The sequence below is a fragment of the Mustela nivalis genome (genome assembly GCF_964662115.1).
Source record: "Mustela nivalis genome assembly, chromosome: 7".
Lineage (NCBI taxonomy): Eukaryota > Metazoa > Chordata > Mammalia > Carnivora > Mustelidae > Mustela > Mustela nivalis.
The window spans coordinates 64,087,636-64,106,089 of NC_139026.1; the positions used below are offsets into that span (position 1 = coordinate 64,087,636).

The following is an 18,454-nucleotide window of genomic DNA, read 5'->3' on the forward strand; positions in this document are numbered from 1 at the left end:
CTTGTGAGTGGGTAGGGAGAGAGGGGGTTTCTAACTTTTTAGGAGTTGCTTTAGAGTTCCTTGGGGGAGTCGTTTTGGCTTTGGCTGAAAGGCCTCTTGGGCCCAGATGGGAAATCTGGCTTTGACTATCTGTACCAGGCTGGGAGGGAAGGAAGCCAGACCAGGAGTGAAGGTTCCTGCAAGGGAAAACACCCACATCCCATGGCTGGATAGGATAGTTCTCCTGGTGGTGAAAGTGGGTCTTATCATCTCCACTACTGACTTGGATTAATTCATTTTTAGGTTTACCCTTGTTTCCATGTTAGTTTCTGATACTTTTAACCTCATTGTTCAACCACACTTAAGAAACAGCCCCTGTCATAGTCTGATGCTCAGGGTGCAAATGAATGAAACTTACTCCATCCTTAAATAATCAGCCTGAACTTCCAAACAGTTAATACTCTATTTCATATGAAAGCTAAGAACAATGCTGCTTATTGTTCATTAGTTCACCAAAAAGATGATAGTTTGCATTTTCTTACCTTTCTTCTTTCTTCTTGTATTCACAAAGACAGAGTGGAGAAAGATTTGAAATGGGAATAGGGAAGATTTGCTTAAGTGCTTTTTGAATTCTAGAATTGTGAATGCACATTAGCATACATACTTGGCTACCTGTATTTCGCAAATTCAAGTGTATTTTACTTCCTACAATAGATTGTTCTATAAAAGTGGTGTGTGACTCTGACCTTTATGAAGTGAACAATATTGTACAAGGAAGTTTGTAGTTTTAAGGGAGTTTTCTGTGAATGCTTTTGGAAGACTTAACATTATTCTATAAATTACATAGTTTGGGTCAATCTGGATTTCTAATAAACTGGATTTCTTGAGGTATTTACAGATCTAATCACATAGTTGAATGATATACAACATTTTATTGATGTCATAGAATATGGCATACTAAACACACACATGAACATATAAACACTTCACTTGAAAACACAGATACCTTGTATTCAGTTCACAGACTATGTCCACATACATGATTTCATTTACTACAAACAGCAGTGCTTTAAGTAGCTATATTTTCAGCTATTAAGGCAGGCAATGTTAAACTCTTACAGAAGAAACAACTGAGGCTTCATGAGATTGAGCAAAACTCCTGTGGCCGGCGAACTCCTGAGTGTTAGGAAAGAACCCAGTTCCCACATCCCTTTTCCTCACTGTGAACTCCCAAGCTTCAAGTTTGCACCAGAGCACTTTGGTTCCACTGTGGCTCATAGTGTTTTAGGGGCCTCAGGAAATTGCCACATTTACAGGAGGCTGGTAGAGAGAGACATCTGTTCTAACCTGGATATGTGCAGACTGTACACACATCCTGTCTCATATTCTATTCAGCAGAAAATAATTCCCTAATAAAAATATTATTATTATAACACTAATGTTACCATTTATGGTTGTCTGTCGAACATGATACACAGTGTAAAATTATTTCCTTTTACAAACAAGAAAATTAATAAGTAGAGAATTTAAATATTCAAAGATCCAACAACAGGCATTGTCAGAACTGAAATGCAGATTCCAGAGCTCTGTCTTATTTACCACAAGAGGTCTTATAAATTTGGAGCTAGTTGATGAACTACAAGGTTGAGAGGGAGCCTCTCATCTTCAAAGACATAGAGGAGAATCAGGTTCTCAGAAGGTGAAAGCAATGGCATTATTATCCCAATTATTCATAAATATGCCGAGGAAAGAGCAGAAGAAATCTATTTCTTGGAGAAGTGATCGAAGTTCTTCATCACTCCTGTGAGAGCCCAGAACCTAGGATGAGGAGCACACAAGAGAGAAAAGTACAAGAAATGCTTTTGGAGTCATTTTCTTAGAATATGAATAAACTTACATCCAGATACATTTAGCCTTCTGAGAAATTTTCCTGCCTACCAAATATTGGAGATTTAAAAAAAAAAAAAAAAAAAATTAAGTCTTGGAGACTTGGCTCACCAGAAGCTGGCAGCTTCCAGGTTAAGTCTGATCCGTGGCCTCACCATTGGCCCCATGCTGCCTCTAGGCTGCAGCATCAAACACCTGTTCTGGGCTCTGAATTCTAGGGCTTTATTGTTTAACCATCCATGAGACCAGAATCAGATCTTGCTGTCATAATTTGCCAAGTGGGGATTCACCAGACCAGAATGAAGTTAACTAGGGCTGTGTTTCATTGCAAATATCTAAAGTTGGGATTTTTTTTTTTTTTTTAGCAATAAAATCATAAGACTGTGTCTGACTTGTACCACTAATGTTATTTGTAGATCCTTTCAGTGGGTTGTTTGGGTTTAAGTTAAAAGGTAGAATTTCAGTTCAAATTAATCGTGAAAAGATTCTCTTTGCTCCATGTAATTAAACAAAAAGTGAAGTCATAGTAAACATCATAACGTGCTCGGCCCAGGGATCGAAAATTGTTCTCTTTTCATGTAAATAGGAAGAAATATTCTTTTATCACTGAAGAGCTTCTGGGCAAGGTTCATGAAAGTACATTTGTACTATTTACACAATGATTAATTTCTCACAAAGTTCTCGAGTAACAGGTGTAAATATTTTTCATTCTAATATGGAAGGACAAACATGGTTGACCTGCATTTCCTCTTCGGTTCCCTTTGGATGTGCATCATGAAAGTATCAAGGAGAGATGCCGAGTCTCTAGTTGTTACATGCACTGAAATGGGGATAATACCTGCAGCCAGTGAGTGAGAGATCAAACAATGATTCCTCGTGAAGAAGCAGTGAGTGATGTTTCTCAAGATGCTTTGAAACTGCATCTCAGTGCTGAGGCAAACCAATCAGTAGCCAGAGTTTTGTTCTTCAGGTACTGGTTTTGTTCACTGTCAGCAGTTTGAATGACTCCGTTATGCTCTGTGTAGAGGTCTCTAATCAGAGCCCAGATTTTCCTTAATCAGATTCACCAAAGCACTCTGCAGCCTGGTTTCATCTCCCTGGAGGCCAGAAAGTCATGTAGCTTCTCATTTGCTTGATTTTCTACTTTCAAAATGAGGACTTGGCCTGGCCCTAGAAATGGAGAGAGTTCTCCCCCCTGCTGCTGAGATCTTTATTAAAGCAGATGTTGAAGGATGAAATGTCATAATAGAGAAGCATCTTAATCTTGGTGATATTGTGTTCAAGTTTGTAAGAATGTGATACTCTCTAAGAAATTTGCAAGCCTAAGTAGAGATTATTTTATATGGCTTACCATTTCTTTGAGCCATATGTCAGTACAAGGACTTTCCAAAAAAAATGATCATGTTACTTGATACTGATGCCCTTGCTCAGTGGAAAGGAATCGCCTTCCCTTTCCTTTGGTTATAGCAAGGGTCAACACACTGTGGCTCCTGAGTGAAGGCTGGCCTGTTTTATAAATAAATTTTATCGGAACATAGCCATGCCCATTAATTTACATAGTGTCGTTGGCTGCTTTCCTGCCCCAAAGATAGAGTGGGCAGGACAGAAAAGCCTGAAAAGCCTGAAATATTTATGCTTTGGCCCCTTCCAGAAAAGGTTTGCCAACTTCTGGAGATTAGCATTGCGGTAGAGTCTTGGGTCTTCTCTGTTACTAGCTGTGGGTGCTGGGGACAAGTTACTTGACTCCTATAAGCTTTAATTCCCTCATTTATGGAATGGGAGATACTGAGGATTATATATTCAAATCAGATAATATATTTAAAACCAGAACAGTCCTTATCCTAGGTCCTACAAATACTGTGGACAGGTCCATGCAAAGCTTTTAGCACAGTGCCTGGCCAATAGAAGGACTCAGTAAAGATACGAATGTGTAAAATAGTTCATTACTTTTGTTGTTGTTATCTTTGTTATTCTTATCTTCTCCCATTTTGTGGCCATAGCTTGGGGACCCCATGTGGAGATGCCAGTGTTCTCCTCTCCCACTGCTCTGCCTGATGGCAGCTCTGTTTCCTACAAGGAGACAGAAAACAAGTATTGAAATTTTACAAATGGAGTGATTAGGAGGGAAGTAAGTCAAGGTGTGTTGATAAGGTGCGAGGAACGCAAGGATCAGCCAGTTAAGTCAAAAACCAGACAAGCAGGACAGTGTATGGAGTGTGAGTTTGGAATCTGAAATGCATGGGTTTGTATCTTTGCCCTACTATACAGGCTGTGTGACCGAATTCAGGAAATCAGTTCACCTTCTCCCTCGTCATTATCTTTATGAGTAAATACCTCTAGCATCGAGTGACCCACAGGGATGCGAGGATGAGCTGAACTCCTACATGGAACATGCTTGGCCCATGAGATGTACTCAGCAAACATTTGTTCTTCATGGAGCTGCTTTATGAAGGCAGAAACAAGGAGACAGCTGGTACTACAGCTGTGGGTGCCTGTATGGGGTACATGCCTTTCAGGACTTTGCTCCCATGTCACTTTTCCCATGGTGCCATTCCTGACCATATTAAAATCTCGACTTCCTCCCCTCCCTGAGCTTCCTCGTCCTCTTTGCTGATAGATTATTACCCATGTAACATACCCTGCTGTGGCGCACACTCTGTGTTTTATTTGCTTATTGGCTGTTTCTTTCCACCCACGTGGGTTCCACAAGGACAGGAATTCTTGTCTCTTTTGTCCACTGCTACGGTCTTGGTGCCTATAATTATGGCAGGACACAGTTGGGGGGTTATTAAATACCTGTCGAATGGAGGAATGGAGCCCAGAAGGCTTTCGTGTGGCCAGAGATGCGCCCTGCCCATTAGAGCTGGGATCTGGAGGAGGCTAGCAGAGCAAATGGCAAGCATCCTTAGGAGCTTGAGCAGCCATGGTGGCCTATAATGCGTCAGCATGGCCAGTTGTATCAAATGAGAGACGTTGATACCTTTAAGTCCAAACAATGCTTCTTGTGAAAGGGGAAGAGGTTTGGGGGTTTTATTATTTAGTGTTAGTGACTCTATGTTTTAGCAAGTTCAAGGCTTCTGCATGGTGCTTATGGCCACCGAATCCAGCCTCCTTAGCTTGAAATGAATAAGTGGGCTGCTGACTCCCTTTGTTTGACCTAATAATGAACACTCAGAGTTTAGGGAGCTGGACCAACCGACTTATGGGATTTGAAGTATGGAATTGGAGCTTGAACTTCAACTAATTCCCAGCATCTCCATATCAGAAACCTCAAATGCTTCTCTTGTTTTTCTACCCTTGATACCGTAGACATTTAGAAAAGTGAACAGAAGTGGAGAGATTTTTTAAAGGAGGTATGTTTAGAAATGAGACTATTGGAAGTGTTTTCCTTGACAAAACCAACCTGTCCCAGTAGGCTGGAGTTCTTTGAGGGCAGGACCTGTGTTTTATGCAAAATTGCATTCTTAGTGCCCAGGATATTGCCAGTCATCTATAGAGGGAGAATGAATAAATAATTGAACAAGTGAATGGGCTATCTTAATTTTGGGCTTCTTGTGGCATTAATATTTAACTGATGTAGGATTTCTTTACACAAGCTTGCTTCGTTTTTAAAATATTCCATAATAAATTTGTAGTCTATTTTCTTTGGAAAGAAGTGGTCTTAAAACTGAAGTGCACATGGCAATGATAGATACAAATTAAATGTTTGTGATTTTCTGAGGCCGGTCAACTGCATAGATTATGTGAGGGACCACATTCCAGTCAAAGGTTTTTAGAGACGTGGTATCAACATGCCACTCAGATAACAGGACAGATTCTTCATGTCTACATAGAAAGCTGAGCCAAAGTAAGCAAGAAAGTCCTGTCAGTGCGATTTGTCTGTGATGGGCTCCAAGCTGCAGTGCTCTGGAGTTGGCCTGTGGATAGATGATTTTCTTTCAGCAGAAGGACTTGGACCAGAGTAGGAACTTACCAGGCAGCGCACATCCCTAGGGACAGACTGCTGGGGCTCCTTGGTGACCAGCATCCCTCCCAGGACCTGATAGGGAGCTCTTGGGAACTGTTTCTCACAAAGCCATGACATCACCTGTGGCGACACAGTCTAGATCTAAACTCGTGGTGCCAGTATGGTTATACAATGTCAGTGACATAAGGGTCTAGTCACGACCCAGGAACATACAAAAGGGACGTCTCGTGATGCTGCTGAAATCCTGGGCACTTGGTGCCTAAACGATGAACCTGTTATTCTCCACACTAATGCCAGAGAGCTGGCAATGTGCTGGAAGAGTGATTAGAGAACCAAATTGTAAATACAGTGTAAGCTGGGGGAGTTTACATTTGTTTCTCTGTTACGGGACAAGTTTTATTTGAAAGTTAGTTCTACGGGATCGAATTCTCGGGGGAACTCCACAGTACCCCAAAGTAATCCTGCCTCTCCTGCTCTGTTTCCCAGCATGGGCTACTGCATCCTTTTTGTGCACGGATTGAGGAAGCTCTACGCAGGGCTGAATCGTTGGGGGGCTACCACCCTGACCGTGTGCACTGCGCTGCTGCTGCTGCTTTTCTCCTGGAAAACTGTGAAGCAGAATGAAATTTGGCTGTCAAGAGAGTCCCTGTTCAGGTATGATTCAATGGAGAAAAGCAAATCTCTTCCCATGTATTTCTTTGTTTATGTATTTGTTTCCAAACAAATGAGTTAACATGGGTCTGGCAATAATCATTAACCTGCAGGGTTTTTTTTAGTAAAGTTTTAAGTGGAAGATGTAATTTTATTTTGGGTTTTTTTTTTTTAAGATTTTATTTATTTATTTGACAGAGAGAAATCACAAGTAGATGGAGAGGCAGGCAGAGAGAAAGAGAGAGGGAAGCAGGCTCCCTGCCAAGCAGAGAGCCTGATGCGGGACTCGATCCTAGGACCCTGAGATCATGACCTGAGCCGAAGGCAGCGGCTTAACCCACTGAGCCACCCAGGCGCCCCTTAGCTTTAGTTTTTAAAATGGTATTCTATAAAGTAATGTGAGCTCATTCTAAGTGAATTTATGAAAATAAGGCTCATGGGAAGGTTTCTGGGTCTGTGAAACTGTCGTAATGATGAGCTGGGCTGTAAAATCAGCTATAAACAAAATGAAATGATAAACCTAATTTCCTGATGCAGACAAGTCAATGAGAAAGGTGAGCACACAGCAGGAAGGAAGAGAAATGCAGGGCATTTTCTTTAGACTCTTCCAGGACATTAAGTTGTGATCTGTGATCCAGTTGCTTTATGCTGAGCATTAATTGTGAACAAAGAAATGGAAGACTTTTTTCATCTCCCAGTAGGTTTTGATATGCTACAGAAGCTGTTTCTGAATATAACAAGGTCACCTGTAAGCCCTAAACTTGTAAAGTATAAACATTCTTTGGGACTCTTGCTCATTGTGCTGTGTTTTTTGGAGCTCAGGCCGCCTTGCTAATGCCGTAGCCCTGGTGATGACCTTCACCTGGGCTCCCTGGCACTGTCCCACCAGGATCCCAACAGTATTTTTCCGGGTTTCCAGGGATTCCCAATCTGTGCCCTCTTCCAGCTTCTGTCCTCACTTATGACCCAGTTCCCCGGTTTGTCAGTGTGGTTTTTATTTGGTTCTCTGCTCAGCTGATACCCAACACTTACACTCTGGGGGCAAACAACAGAGACAGAATTGGGATTGCTTGAAAACAAAGAGGAACTATTGGAAGACTAGAGGAAGGTGCGCAGAATTAAAGGACCAGTAAAGAAGTTGGCACGGAGCAGACAGGAAATAGGCATCGGGATAGTCTGTCTTGAGAGCACTCAAGTACCCACCCAGGAAAAAAATAGGTAAACTTAAACCAGGTTTATTTTATCTTCACAACAAAGCGCTGGGGAAATTAAGTCCTCTGGCGGAGCTTTGAGCTGTATAGGTCCTATGCCTGTTTTTTGTTTCCACCAGGGCCCTGAAAGGAATGATTGGCCAAAGAAGCCCCTCTGACTTCCAGGGAGTTAGGGCAGGCCTAGTACCTTGGGGTTCCACTGAGACTTAACAGAGTGAGGCAAGACGAATCCCCCCCGGAAATCCAAGTACTGCAGGCGGGGCCCAGACTCTGGCTGCCAAGAACGAATGAACGAACAAGCGAAGGAATGAACAAATAAGGCAGATGTTCACTGCATTCTTCTATCTTAAAACAATATATTTGATTTTGCTACTTGGCAATTTAACTTTTTAAAAAATTTTTAAATTAATAAATTAATTAATCTTAAGAACTTTATTTATTTATTTGACAGCAAGAGACAGCTAGAGAGGGAACACAAGCATGGGGAAGCTGGAGAGGGAGAAGCAGGCTGAACAAGGAGCCCGATTTAGGGCTTGCTTCCAGGACACTAGGATCATGACCTGAGCCAAGGGCAGATGCTTCACGACTGAGCCACCTAGGTGTCCCTTTCTTCTTAATAGAAGAAAATTAGTTTGGTATGCATGTCTTTTTTTTTTTATCCCCAGTATTTTATTTATTTATTTGAGAGAGAATGACCGCATCCACGAGCAGGGGGAGAGGGAGAAGCAGACTCCCCGCTGAGCAGGGAGCCTGGTGCGGGGCTCCATTCCAGGACCCTGGAATCATGACCTCAGTGGAAGGCACTGAGCCGCCCAGACGCCCCTGGCATACATGTCTTCTAAGCTTATTTATTATTACTATATCATTGTCATGGTCATCATTACCATAGTGGGTACTGTAGAGACCTATTGATTTTTTATGAATATTCTTCACCCTTAAGGTCCCAGATTCTGTTCAGTCTCTGTCACATCCTTTTACTTTCAAGGCAGTTCTCCCAGAGCACAATGGACTTGTTCCTTTTGCTCTCCATGCTGAAGGCATTCTGTAAACACAGGGGCATGGAAGTTTAGTAATACAACTTCCCCTTAATCTCTGTTGGCTTGATTTGTTTTCTTTTGCTTTCATCAGTCAGTGCTTTTATGGGAGACCTTAAAATGGTTCTGCCCTGTGTTAAACCCTTTGCTTAAATCAAGGTACTAACAGAAGTTGTGTCTTCTGATGATGTTTACTGCTTAATCAGAGCAACTTTGGCAGGCAGCAGTTTATTTCAAGGATAACAAGTTCATGTTCAAACCCTGGAAGGCTGATGCCAGCAGTTTAAAAACAGAAAAACAAAAAGCTCATTGACCTTGAATCCAGAGGCTTCTGTTTTTTTAGATGGAAGTATGTAGTAAGTGACAACTGATTACTAAAACACAACCATTCCACACATGTGCTTGAAGAGGTTTTGTGCCCTAGGAGGCTTTTGGTGATCAAATGGAATTTTGTATAAAGTGCAAATCAAAGCTTTTGATAGTTTTTAGAAAACTTTGCCCATTACAATTTATGTATGTCCCAAGAAAAGTTTTAAGAGTGTTAAAGTTTAAAGTTTTAAGAGTATTCTTTCTTCTCTAAGACCAGATGTTTGTATGGATTCATCTGTGCTGAGTCATGCTCGAATCAGTTGAAATAAACATTTACCAAGAATCTTGGAAGGAAGATAGAGTTACTGGTCTAGTGTTGGGGCTGGAGTGAGACTTTCTGGCTCCTCTCCAAGTACCACCATTTCATAGCTGTGTGACCTTGGGCAAGTTACTTAGCCATTCCGTGCCTTAGTTTATTTTAAATTTAGAAGAAGAATCAAGTTTATATTTTGGTTGTAGTGTAAGAATAAATGAATATGTGAAATATGCCTAAAGCAATACCATAAACAATATGTTAGGTTTTTAGATGGTTGCTGTGTACTGTGTTCTAGGGCATGAGAGAGAGATGGTGAGGGCATGGGGGGTGTGCGGAGAGATTATCTGTAGAGGAGCTAAAAGTCCTATGTGGAGGTCAGACACATAAACACACTTAAACGTAATGTAGCAGGTGGTGGACAAGGCAGCAGAACACTATAAGTACAAGCAGCCTGCTAAGAACAGCCCAACCTTTCAAGAACTGTTCTCTTATAGACCTGAGCTGAAGAGAGAAAGATGAAAACAACCGAAATTCGGCACAGTGATCAAAACCAAGAACTGGCTGATTTGAGTACAAAAACTGTGTTAAAGTTCTAGAGGAGGTGATTCCCCTGGCAGAGGGCTGGCCTTCGACTTCTCTGTTGTAAACAATGAACTCATTGATCGTTCCTTGGACATAGGGTCTCAGTCAGGCCTCTCTTATTACACAGGGTGGTTTTGCTTGGCAATATTATGAACAGTCTTACAGAGAGTATCTTAGGACAGACCTTTGTGTTGGAGAAAGTCCAAATTTCATTCAAGTCCCAGCCTTTCCAGCTGAGGCATCCTTTTACAAAAAAGATCCCACTGTGTGATGTATTTTTAGGAGGTACAGATGAAAGGCCCCCTCACAGCCTTGAGGTTCCATAGGCAAGGGCCTTACACACAACAGCATAAGATGCCAGCACAGAAGAGAGTAACTGGTCCAAGCTGAGCTAGCTATGACGAGGAGGAGCCCAGCTTTGAACCCGAATTTGATACAGAAGAATACATAAGCTTTGCTATGCTTATTTTTTACTTTATGTTTTCTAACTAAAACTAAGCCAGGTATAAAAAAGCGAGGGAGAGAGCGAGAGGGAGGAGTTGGTTCATAATCATAGCTGCCAGCTGTATTTTCTTTCATTCTTTTTAACAAGGAACTGTTCTGATATCCTAACCTAGGAAGAGGGTCACTGCAGCTTTAGCTGGGTCTGGTAATGAATTTTGCCTTTGTTTAGAGTAAATAATACTGTAATAACACATTTTGGTAAAATCCCCTCCACGCCCCAGATCTTTGAAATACTGGAAAAGACAGAGACCACAATTTTCTTTTATTTACATCTAGTTCAGGGTCTCTCTGAATCCCATTCATGAACTATTTAAGCAATCCATGGACCATCAATTAAGAATTTTTGGCCTAGATTATTCTCCATCTCTGTATGGAACACATTTCTGTTTCTTCCTTTCTGAATTGCCAAGCCAGAGAGATCAGCCAGCCTCCCAGGGCAGAGAATATATATTGAGGATTGACAAATTGTTTTGTAGAGGAGTGGGTGGTAAATATTTTAGTCTTTGTGGGCCATATAGTGTCTTTTACAACGACTCAACCCTGCTGTTGTCTCAGGAACGACGCCAAAGATAATGGGTAAATACATTGGTGCGTCTATGGCCCACAAGGCTATAGTTTGCTTACCAATGAGATAAACATTGTGATAATAAAATTGTAGTGTTTCTATGCCCTGTGGTACCTTTCTGGCTTAGCTTCACATGTTGATCAGCTTCAGGAATAGTCCTGACCACATACTGGCCTTGGTTGAAATCTCTGCTCTACTACTTTCTCGGTCTGTAACTTTAGAGAAAGGTCTTCATCTCTCTGAACCTCAGTGTTTTCATCTGTAGTGTGGGAGGTACGATAATTCTACCCGTCCTGTAGTTATTGAAGGGATGCAAGGATATGATCCAGGGAAGTAGGTGCATAGCCCAGAACTGGATTCCAACTGAGCATCCCGTCCGATGATTACTGGACTTTTGGAGTGTGGTGTTGTGCAACCTCAGGTCACAGCAGGGTCAGCACTAAAGAGAATCACAAATCCTTCTTACTTTCCTTTTCTGTTAACCTCTGGCTGAACACTGCTCATTATTATTATTTTTTCTAATGTTTGTTTTCTCATCGGGAATTTGGGGGTAGTTCTCGTGGCCTATTGTCCAGGATGCCAACAAAACAAATTGATGTTCTATAAACTTGGAGATATACCTGAGAGAAGCTTTTTATTTCTGTTTGTTTCAGTCATTTCTGTTCTTTTCCAAGTGTCGTACAAATGAGAGGTCCGAGGGAGAAATGTGATGTATATGAATGAATATCCTGAGTTGAAAGGAGATTTTTCTTTGAAATCATCATTGGGATTATGAATAAGGATCGAGCTCCAACCACATACTTAATGAATACTACGTGTCTTTGTAAAGTAAATACTGAAGCTGCTTGTTTCCACTGAAACAATTGGGGCTACGGAATCATAGCATCCATAGAGCAAATGAAGGAGACTGGCTCTGGAAGCAGCCTGGCCAGTTACAGCTACGTGGAAAGTTTTGCCTTTGGCCAGTTTATTTCCCCTTTTCTACAAACTACTCATTGTAAAATGGGAGACTGGAAAAACATAGCAGAAAAATATCACAGAGAGAACATAAAGGTCAAAAACAACAATGGAAAAAGCAGTGTGTTCTTCGGATTCCAGTTACTCCACCCACATCTGCTTGCCTGTTATGAATATCATTACTTCCTCTGGCCATCACTAAACAATGCCCCGATCTTCACAAGGACCATGTTTCCACAGACCTAATTGTCTGTTCCTCTAGCAATACATAAATTAGAGTCACCATGCTAATCACACAGGGGGAGGGATCTATCCCAATATGCCAGTTATGTCCACGCCAAAATCTGCCCATTGCCATGCACTACTTATTTCTGCCTAAAAAAGTTAGAAATTTTCCTGCATAGAAACTGGAATGTTTTTAAAGCCAGTTAGCACTCTGCCCCAGATTCTGCCCCTGTGACTAAATTCACTTTGCATAATATTCATTTTATTCATTTATTTATTTATTTGAGAGAGAGAGAGAGTAAGAGAGAGCATGAGAGGGGAGAAGGTCAAAGGGAGAAGCAGACTCCCCACGGAACTGGGAGCCTGATGCGGGACTCAGTCTTGGGACTCCAGGATCATGACCTGAGCTGAAGGCAGTTGCTTAACCAACTGAGCCACCCAGGCACCCCGTAATATCCATTTTAAATATTCCATTAAAATCCTAGCTCTCTGTTGCACCTGAAGGGTCTCATTATAGAATGATTGAAGGATATCAGTGTTTCACTGGAGCACCCGAATGTCAGCATTTGTCTGTCTTTTGTTTTGGGTGGATCAGTTTCTACTTAGACGATTCCTCCAGTCTCCTTCCTGGGGCTCCAGTCCTGGCTGCCAATGTTCAGAGAGCTTAATAAGAGGGGAAACTGAGATCCCAATGTTCAGAATACAGATCTTCACATAATATACCTTTGAGGTACCACCCCTTCCCTTGGCAGTTGACCTCTTGTTCCCAGGTGCAGGATTTCTCTAGCTGAGCTCTTCCAGAGAATAAAACTCCTGCCTTCTGCTGGCATGGAGAAAGAGTAATGAAAAAAGCCACTTGGGTATACAGGGTAAGGATGGCGATCTGGGCTTAACCTGCTCCCGATACAGATTTAGTCCTTGTTCAGCCTCACCTCCACCCCCAAGAAATCCTAGCCACCTGCCCTGCGGGCACTGAAGCAGCCTGCGTAAGTCTGGAGTTTGCTGCCTTCAGATGATGATATCTTCTGGTTGGTCTTTAGCCTCTTGCACTCTCTTGTTAAGTTCTGTCCTTTGGAGAGTTCCTCAGGAACCCAGCCAGGGGGTTTTAAGTTGGGACTATCTTTGCTGGTCATAAGGAACCTCTTATTTTAGGGAAAGTTCAACAAAGATCACGATGCCCTTACATATTTCCCCAACAGATCTTTGACACTTTGTATGAAACCCTTCTATTAATCTTAACTTTAAATTAAAAACTAAATGAAAGTATGTTACCTGGGAGAAGGAATGTAGAGCATTAGAGTTGTCCCAAAACTAGGTTGTCCTGCTTTTCTCCTTGCTCTCTCCCACATTTCATCCATGCGCAGTCTGGGAGTTTTCTTTCCAGGTGGGCCTCCATCATTCCCCTGCCACCACCTCCCTGCGTGTTGAAGGAATGAGGGACTCTAGGACCAATCTAGAATCCTCTAGAATTCCACCTCTGACACTGACCAGCTGTATAATCTTGTGCAGGTTAAATGTGTGGTTGCTAGTTACAAACGAGAAACAGATCCCCTCCTGCCCCCACCTGCCCCTGAATCATTTTCAAAGCTGCACTGTTACCCTGTAGGGATTCCCCAGGCATTTCCTTATGGCTGCCCTAGCAAACTAACACAGTGGCTTTGGAAGCAGGGTTTCTCTCTTTTTGAACAAAATCTCATTCCCTTACCTGCAACTTGTAAAATAATTATACTTGCATTTATTTATTTATTTTTTAAAATTAGCCCAGATTTGGGTACATGGAAAATGTTAACTTCCAATAGAAGTTAATAGGGAGGCCAGTCTGTAGTCATCACTCTTATCATGATTTATTTTTGCAGACATTCTTAATTTTTGTTTTAAGGAAAGTTGTAAGTGAACAAAAGAAGCAAGGAAGGAAAACACTGAATGAATCTGAGCATGCAGGTTTGTTCTGCAGAGAATTATCCATCACCCTGAGCCACCGTCTCTGCTTCCTATCCAGTTAGCATGTTAATTTAGTTGTGCACACCACCCATTGCCTTCATTATTTTCCATAGAAGTGTGTTTAGTAACTCATATATTTCATGAATTCTGAAAAACCCTATTTAGATGGTTGTAACAGACATTCCAAATGCAGGTTCATGAAACTGAGTAAAATATGAAAGAAACCAATGATGTTCCTAAACACAGTTCTTTGTTGCTCTTTCTTCTTTTCTTTAAATTTATTAATTGTAGGTCCGGAGTTCAGACTCTGCCTCACAATGCCAAGGTTCACTATAACTATGCCAATTTCCTGAAGGACCAGGGTCGTAACCGGGAAGCCATCTACCACTACAGAACAGCCCTCAGGTAAGCCCCACACAATTGTCTACCCCTCTGCTTCTCAGGCCCTTATTCATTCACTCGCCCACCCAGTATGCACTGTGGGGGTAGGGGTAGACAGTGGATCTCCCCTTTAGGGTGGTAAGGATTCTGGACTCTCCATTTTGGCTCAGTGTTCAAGTCTGTTGTGAATGTAGTAATTCTGCCTCACTTCTGATTGTTGGTGTTCCTGCAGAAGTTTCCGTTGGTACTCACTACTCAATGAAGTGACACTGAGTCACATACACATGGAGGCAAACAAGAGTTGGTTGTCAAAAATACACTCCTAGATTCTCTGAGCATGTATTCCAATGAATTCTTCCCACTTTAGGCTTCTCATCATCAGAAAGAATTTATATGAAAGCATCTGAGTATAGAAATGAAATACCCTGATAATTGTATTAAATAGAAAGAAAACTATAAGACACTTGATTACCATATTGGGAATATGTTAATAAGGGGCGTGTGTGTGTGTATATGTATGTACACAAATATATAAGTGTATGTGCATATATATATATATATATATATATATATATGAACAGCCCTGATACTCTTCTTGTACTCCTCTGCTTGTATTCATTTGGAAGAGACTGTACAAAGCATAGCTTTGAGTTGTCACTTTAAGAGAAACCACAAATTCAAGCCTGCATTACCAGCGGCAGATCGCTCTTAAGTACTCAAAATAGCAACTCTCACTTTCAAGATGATCTTATCTAAAAGATCCCACATGATGAATGTCTTTAGCCTACACCATGAGGGCACATGAGAATTATACATAGCCTCAGAGTCTCCAAATATGGGCAAAACAAAGAAACATGAGTCTTTTCTTTTTTGTACAATGAGGCTCACCGAAGCCTTTGAAAGAGTTTTCCATGCCCCTCCAGACTGGCCCACATTTGGCTGTATTTTCTGCTTTGAGACATGCTTCAATATGTATACTGAACACATCTACATTTCCCTGAAGCACGTTCGAGGATTATCTCAAATCTTAGTTTGAAATCATCATTCTTAAAGTAACCAGCCAGATTTTTAAAATTAGCCTTTTGAACAATGTTCTTACATAGATATATTGTTCATAAGTCAAATTCTTTTAGACTTTATGCTCTCATTTAATACTCAGTATGGCAAAAATTTTAAGCTGTGCTCATCAAGTTCACTATCAAATACTTTAACAAAGATAAAAAAGAATGCAAGCTCCAGAGGAAAATTGTAATGAAACTTTTTATTGAGGAAAAGAAGATTTTATTAAGGAATACAAGATGATTTTTAAGGATTAATAAAGAATTATGTTCTTTCCCTGGAAGCCAGTTTACCCAACTCTTTACAATACTTAACTCTAGTTGATGAGGTTAAGATTTGGTTTTTTTCTGTATATTTTATTTTGTGCTCCAAATGTTCTAGTGAACATGCATTATTTTTTCAATGAGGCAATATAATTTTTAAAGAGGCATATATTCCTTCAAGGGTACAAATAAAGTATGTTTTGGCATAATAATTAATTAATGTTTCAGGGTTTTAGGTGGCATTCTTGAAGAGAAGAGAGCAGTAAATTTGCTCAAAATAGTGGTTGAAAGGAAGTATTATCAGTGTCCTTCAAAATTTGTTGCATTCTAAAAAACTGTTTTCTGTCAAGTTCAAACAGAAAAAATAAGGCAGACCCTAAGGCACAGCCTGGGGCAAAGATATAAATTATATAAAATTCTTGAGTAGCTGATTTTACAGAATTATAGTAGCTGGTTGGGTAGTACTGCTTTTTTCCCATGAAACAATAAAAATAAATGTTTGCTTCAGCAACTGTGCTTGTGGAAGAAACATGTCCCTTGAGAAGTAGGGGAAAAAACAATTAAAGCTATAAATACCCTGCATAGTAATTAGTGAAATATTTCATCCTCTCAGACCAGGCTCAAAATACTTCTGATTTAAGTAGCATCATTTCTGTGTGGATACCTTGGTGGTGAATTTTCAGTGGGTGTAGGTGCTTTGTTTTACTTTTTTAATTTAAATAAATTGTCACTCCTTGTGTTAGAAAGGGAAAATACCAGGACTATTCATCATTTTGATGATTATTCATCCTAGGTGACGAGAAAATTGCCCTTTTTAAAAAATTAAATTAAATTTTTTAGAGAGAGCATGCACATAAGTGGCGGAAGGGGAGGGGCAGAGAAAGAGTGAGAGAGAATCTGAGGCAGGTTCCATGCTCAGGGCAAAGCCCAACATGGGGCTCAATCTCACACCATGACCTGAGCTGAAATTGAGAGTCGGATGCCAAACCAATTGAGCCACCCAGGCATTGCCCTTATTTTGATACTGCTCTTTTTTTGCTCAAATTGATGAGACAGGGACCCCCCCCCCCAACTACCTCATCTTTATTTCAACTTCAGTATATTTGATATTTTCCATATTTGCACACAGTCAGAGAATGATTAGGGAAATGCAGGGCTAACTGTGTTATTATTTGAAATCAGTCCCCACAATTATCCATTTCTGTTGTAATGACTGTGTAGATCCCAGAGGCATTGATGGAATTAGTCATTAGGGTTGTGTCTGTACAAATATCATTTTGGCTTATAATTCTAGAAATAATGCTATGTTAAATTGGTAATTATATATGGCATGAATATTCTGCTCCTTTTAAACCTTATTGTATGTTTTTTTTAAAGATTTATTTATTTCAGAGAGAGTGAGAGAGCAGGGTGGGGGAGGAGCAGAGGCACAGGGAGAGAGAAAATGCTGGAGCAGACTCCCTGCCAAGTAGGGAGCCCAATGTGGGGCTCAATCCCAAGACCCTGAGGTCACTACCTGAGCCGAAATCAAGAGCTGGCCACTTAACTAACTGAGCCACCCAAGCACCGCAACCTTATTCTATTTTTATATATATACATATATGTATGTATATCTCCCCCCATGTTTATTTCAGCATTGTTTACACTAGCCAAGATACAGAATGTGTTAATTTTTTTTGCTTTTTATTTATTTATTTAAAGTTTTAACTTTTAGATCTTTTCCATTTTTTTATTATTATGTTATGTTAGTCACCATACAGTAAGTACATCATTAGTTTTTGATGTAGTGTTCTAAGATTAATTGTTTGCATATAACACCCAGTGCTCCAAGCAATCCGTGACCTCCTTAATACCCATCACCAGGCTCACTCATTCCCTTCCCCATCTCCTCTCTAAAACCCTCAGTTTCTTTCCTGGATTCCAAGGTTTCTCATGGTTCCTCCCCTGCTTTGATTTCCCTCGCTTCATTTTCCCCTTCCTTCTCTTACTGTCCTCCATGCTATTTCTTATGTTCCATGAATAAGGGAAACCATATGATAATTTTCTCTGCTTGACTTTTTTCACTTATCATAATCTCCTCCAGTCCCAACCATGTTGATGCAAAAGTTGAGTATTCATCCTTTCTGATGGTTGAGTAATAGTCCATTGTATATATATGGACCATATCTTCTTTATCCATTCGTCGTCTACAACCTTGTTCTGTTTTTTAAACAAAATGAAAGTACCAAGTTCTCCTACCTTTCAGTGAAGCTCATTTATTCTGTTTCTGTAGTACAAGGGAAATCTTCCCATGCTGTAGCTGAGGTTACAGATTCAGATTAAGACCCAAATCAGCAAAGGAAAATGGCAGAACTCTTTTTTTAAATCCTTAATGAACACAAGTGTTAGCTTTGCTTTGCTCAGAGGGGAGCTGTGATGTTTATACCTGTTCCAGATTCTATAAAGTTTGGGATTCCATATGGTTCAGAATCAGAACACCACTGGTGGTTCTGCCATATGCCTCCAAAGCTTTCTGGCCATTGTTTAGAACCTGGAAAAGTTCCTACCATTCCACTTCATATGAGCGGAGTAGAAAGTTTGGAGATGACCCAATATCTCAGCTCTTCCTGCACAAAAATGCCCA

At 40.7% G+C, this 18,454-nt stretch overlaps 1 protein-coding gene across 2 annotated transcripts in view; it reads left to right on the forward strand.

Moving 5' to 3' along the window:
• The window catches only part of TMTC1 (transmembrane O-mannosyltransferase targeting cadherins 1), a 259,231-nt gene that overhangs the window by 178,739 nt on the left and 62,038 nt on the right, over window positions 1–18,454 (forward strand). For both annotated transcript variants that reach the window (XM_082742146.1, XM_082742147.1), the window contains 2 exons: window positions 6,320–6,487; window positions 14,420–14,533. In XM_082742146.1, coding sequence (XP_082598272.1) covers window positions 6,320–6,487; window positions 14,420–14,533 — 282 coding nt within the window. The remainder of the gene's footprint in view (window positions 1–6,319; window positions 6,488–14,419; window positions 14,534–18,454) is intronic.